This window comes from Haliotis cracherodii, unplaced genomic scaffold (genome assembly GCF_022045235.1).
Source record: "Haliotis cracherodii isolate W230 unplaced genomic scaffold, xgHalCrac1.p SCAF_17, whole genome shotgun sequence".
Lineage (NCBI taxonomy): Eukaryota > Metazoa > Mollusca > Gastropoda > Lepetellida > Haliotidae > Haliotis > Haliotis cracherodii.
In genome coordinates, this window is record NW_027266272.1 from 21,087,152 (window position 1) to 21,091,955 (window position 4,804).

General features: G+C 36.6%; 1 protein-coding gene across 2 annotated transcripts in view; it reads right to left on the reverse strand.

Annotated features, from left to right (window-relative positions):
- LOC139464953 (uncharacterized) overlaps window positions 1-4,469 on the reverse strand; it is a 32,128-nt gene extending 27,659 nt beyond the window's left edge. Inside the window, exons 1-3 of one of the 2 annotated variants that reach the window (XM_071246583.1) lie at window positions 4,400-4,469; window positions 2,653-2,751; window positions 241-350 (exon numbers count right to left, since the gene is read on the reverse strand). In XM_071246583.1, coding sequence (XP_071102684.1) covers window positions 241-350; window positions 2,653-2,751; window positions 4,400-4,409 — 219 coding nt within the window. In that variant the 5' untranslated portion in view covers window positions 4,410-4,469. The other variant, XM_071246584.1, reaches the window with a different exon arrangement.
- Window positions 4,470-4,804: the final 335 nt, after the last annotated feature.

Consider the following 4,804-nt stretch of genomic DNA (forward strand, 5'->3'; position numbering starts at 1 on the left):
TGGCGCTACAATCGAGCCACGAAATTCATGCCTTGTTCGGCAAAGATGGAAACTGAACTTTTATAGTCAGTTACTCCCTTGCCTAGGGAAGATGATCCAACTAAAATTTGAAGATGAAGGTACTAGTCCACTAACAAATGCATAACTCCACATCACTGATAAGCAGAATGATTTCAGTGTGTTTTCAGAGTTCTCAACTCCATGGGGAGTATACAATTGTTGGTAAAGCGTGGTACTTACATGTGGAAAATCTATGACAGGGTCGGTGTCACCTGACTGTGTTCCCGTGACAACTGTTTCTTCACAGAGGCTCAAGGCTAGAGCACGCTCGAGATCCTCTTCGAACTGAGCTAGAAAAAGTAGAACATACTATGAATTTATTTTACTGGCATCTTGTGTCTATTGAAACTCTCTCCTAATAATGTTTTAATGGCTTTCCCTTTGGATGAGAGGTGAGTGAGTGAGTGAGTTATTATTTAACGTCACATCGGCAGTATTTCAGCCATATCGTGACGAGAACTGACAAATAACACATAGATTTAAATGGAATGAATATCTGTCAGCGCTGGTCACATGACCACAAGGCTGTATCTTAGATATAATATAAACACTGACTGACTAACACATAGATTTAAATGGAATGAATATCTGTCAGCGCTGGTCACATGACCACAAGGCTGTATCTTAGATATAATGTAAACACTGACTGACTACTTTCACATTCCGAAATGTGAAGATCCGGGTTAGAATAGGTCTTCAGCAACCGATGCTTATCGTAAGAGGCGACTTATGGGATCAGGCTCGTTGACTTAGTTCTTGCATGTTATCTTTCAAAATGTTCAAAATGTAGAAATGTTTACAAAGACAAGACTTTTACATGTCCTCAGCCCTGTATCCCATCTGCTTATACAAATTTGGTCACATATGTAGTCTCTGTGCTTGTCAGTGATGTACAGGGAAAACAGGATATATCCGGTATAGTATTTCATTAAATTCCTTGACCCCAGCTTGTTATTTTTATAACAAGACGTCACTTCCCTAGCAAAACAGACTGGAAATGAAACAATACATTGGTTCATCATGTTTTCATATGACAATACAATACACGACACATTTTTTACTGTGTCGATACAAGACAATACACTTGCTAAAATAAATTACTTACTACTCTTTTATTGATCCCCTGTGCTCTTGTCAGTCAATAGGTCAAAATGAGCTGTAGTTTGCGTTTTAAGTTCACAACTAAACATAGCCGCTACCAACATGTGTCTGCAGCTAGCTTTTCCTTTTCAGTCTACTCTGAAATATTTAGTGTCGAGAGGATTCCATGCGATTTGACGTATTTGAGTATCGTGATATGTATCGTACCATGACCGATGTATGGTGATACGTATCGTATATCATGACCTTCATGTATTGTTTCACCCCAAATACAGACCATGATTCCTCATCAATCATGTCAGCCTCCTAACATGGAAATACAAGATGCAACTTTTTTAAAAGAAATATAAAAAAGGTGTTATAAACACCATGATTTTAAATTCAATCAATTTAATTTTAGTCAAATATTATTTGGGAAATTATTTTATGACATAGAAGAAAGTACAAGAATCATTTTAATACATTACATCACAAGTATAAACTTTATAAAGAGGTTATACATAATATCTACAAAAAAGGGTCACATTGTTGAAAATATTAAACATAAAAATAATATTATTTTACGAAACCTCCGGTTATATCATTTGGTTGTTTGGATTACTTACATGTACTTTGTTTAAAACACATTAATATGCATTTTAGCTCACTGTTTAAATACAAAAAATAAAAAATGGTGAATTAATCATGATTTTGAGAGATTGTTTTTTCCTTACACTGGAATAACTATGAAAAACTGTTTCTAAAAAACAATCAGTCTTTCAAGAGAGCAATCTAGTGAAATGTCAGCCTTGTTCCTCCTTGTTCTTGCAAAAGCCTGACTCAGCCACAAGTTGCCTACAGTGAGTCAAGTTAATGAAGTCCTGACCGATTTCCTCAAACAGGCCCCACACAAGGATGGTGGCAAATTCTAAAGTTTTATCATAACCTCAACATGTCCCTGATCAGGGCTCGATTTAACGACATATACATGTACATGTGCATCCTATTATTGAAAAATAATATTAAATGTAGCTTAATATTGCATGTAAAACTACTTCAAATTTGTGGTTGGTTGGTACTTGTTTAATGCCACACTCAGCAATATTCCAGCTATATGACGGTGGTCTGTAAATAATCGAGTCTGGACCAGACAATCCAGTGATTGACATCATGAGCATTGAACCATGCAATTGGGATCAATGACATGAGGTCACCCTAATCTATTTTCGTTTTCAAGAGAGAGTCGTCAAAAGTTTCAAACAAATGCATTTTTGGACATTTTCACTTCGTCGATATGAATGTGTCTTTTAATTTTTTTTGCCAACGAGGTAGGTTTTTGTTAATTTTAAATTTATTACAAAAATTGGAATGAACCGAATCGAAATCTAGGCATTGTAGATCGAATCGAGACGACAAGTCCCTGATCTCGCAGCCCTACCTTTCAGGCACTGAGAACTTATTTAAACTGTACCAGAAGTCCCTTACAACAAAGACTTTCAAACCCTGAACTACCTTCAGCTTCTCTCTCTTCTTCCTTCTCCTCGTCTTTGTACTTCGCCAACAAATCAAAATATGCTTGTTCTTCTGGGGTCCTCTCATTTGCCATCAAACCTGAAACAACCATCACAAACCATGACACCTGGTGTCTTTCACAAAAATAATTACCGTATTCGACGTAATAAGCGCCCCGCTCTAAGCGCCAATGGCGATATTTGATAATATATTGGCTAGTGAACAATCCCAATTAGCCCCCTTCCGATTGATCAATGTACACAAGACTAATTTATTTGTGTATAATCATGATAATACGCACCTGTGTGTTATATGCACCCTTAATTACAGGGAATTAAATTCTGGAAACATGTATGTGCGTGCATAATAAGCACATAATTTTCTTTTGTATCATTTCAGGCTGTCAGCATAAACCACGAAATTTACAATCTTTGAACTCTTTCACCAAAATGATATTCTAATAAGAGCCCCCTATTTCTAATTTTGAGAGCAGCCTGGGCACTTATTAAGTCGAATACGGTATGTTGGTGAAACCTTTGTGAAGTACTGTAACTACACCTAATGAGCCATATGTAAGCAATAAAACTATCCAATGGGAGGATCCCTCCTGATGAAATGAGTTCCTGAAAACATAGCCAGGGAAAAATATATACGATGACTTTTATATATTTGAATGAAATAAAGTTATATCTTCATTCAACTTCAGTACATGCATGATCAGATCATTTTATATGTGTATCTATATACTCTTTGCCAGAGCTCTGAAAAAACCATTCCCAATCGGACATTTTGTACCGAATCTGGAGGCTTACAGTGTGTTCCTGGGTAGGTTTGGGAAATAAGGGTTCGAGTATCGAGTAAACTTAGACTTGACCCAGGCCGAATAAGATTACCACAGCTGCCTTGAGGTTTGCTGCTTTGTTTATTAATCTAAGGACTCCTTTGACAAACAAATCTGCAGTAAACATGGTATACGTATAACTGTGATGCTTCTTATAAACGATTTTTGATACTGACTTTTCTCTATTATCAAAATGGTTTATAGAAAGGAGACAGGCATGCAATAACCGCGGACAAAGACTGTTGCAATATCGAGTAATGAACGCTCCCTAGCACACCACTGTCCATTACAATAACTGATCCCTGTACATCCGGGCTTTTTAGATCATGGCCTCCGAGAGTAAATGTGTCAAGTCAGACCTGTTTCTTGTTTATCTGTAATTAGTGTTTGGATAACACGGAATATTGAAACAAAGACAACTTTGGCACAATAGTTTATAAGTGTGTCCCATGCATACTAATCACTCTCTTTTTTTCATTTGGAAAGAGTGATTAAACTATAAAGATTCTCAATATAGGAAGCTTATCTCCGGAAAGCTCTGAATACAGACCAGCTATAGTATTAGCAGATTAGTAGCTCATTAAGCTTGTAGTTGTTAATTTATTTCCCTACTCAAGCATTCTATTTTTTACATTTTAACAAGATGTCAAAACATATTACTCTCACATTTGCAACATGATGCCAACTTAGATCAAGGAAGGACTATCATAATCGAGTATTAAACCAACTGCGTCGATGTGTGTCGGTTCGGAGTCCTTCAACTGGTGTGTCGAACCTATTGTAAGTTTTCTACCATTTGAGTGACAGGTCAGCAACTTGGCAACAAGTCTGAATATGTCCTTCGGGATGGGAAGAGTTGTATCCTATCGTGATAGCATATGTATATATATACGTATATATATATACCTTGTGTCATGCGCAAATCCGCAAACAGAAAGTAAGCCCGTCGCGACAGACGGAAGTCTGGAAGTGTTGATCACTAAGCTCTGTGTCACCGTTTTCTCTTCGTGCTTGCTCTGTTGAAAATTAGCACAGAAAATACGGTGTTAGGAGCTTAAGGGTGATAACACACCAGAGTTACTTCCCCTGAATCTTTATATCGATATAACCCGTAACATACTTGAATATGTTTTCATTAATAAATTACATTTGCCAAACAACCTGTGAAATTCACATACTATACGTGAGATATTTACATGTTTAACCTTTTTTAAATTGAGTTTTAATTTACAAACTACAGTAAGATGTTTATAAGGAAAAAGATAACGGGAAGAAAATGTACTTGTGAGTAGTTGAGGGAAAATATCTATG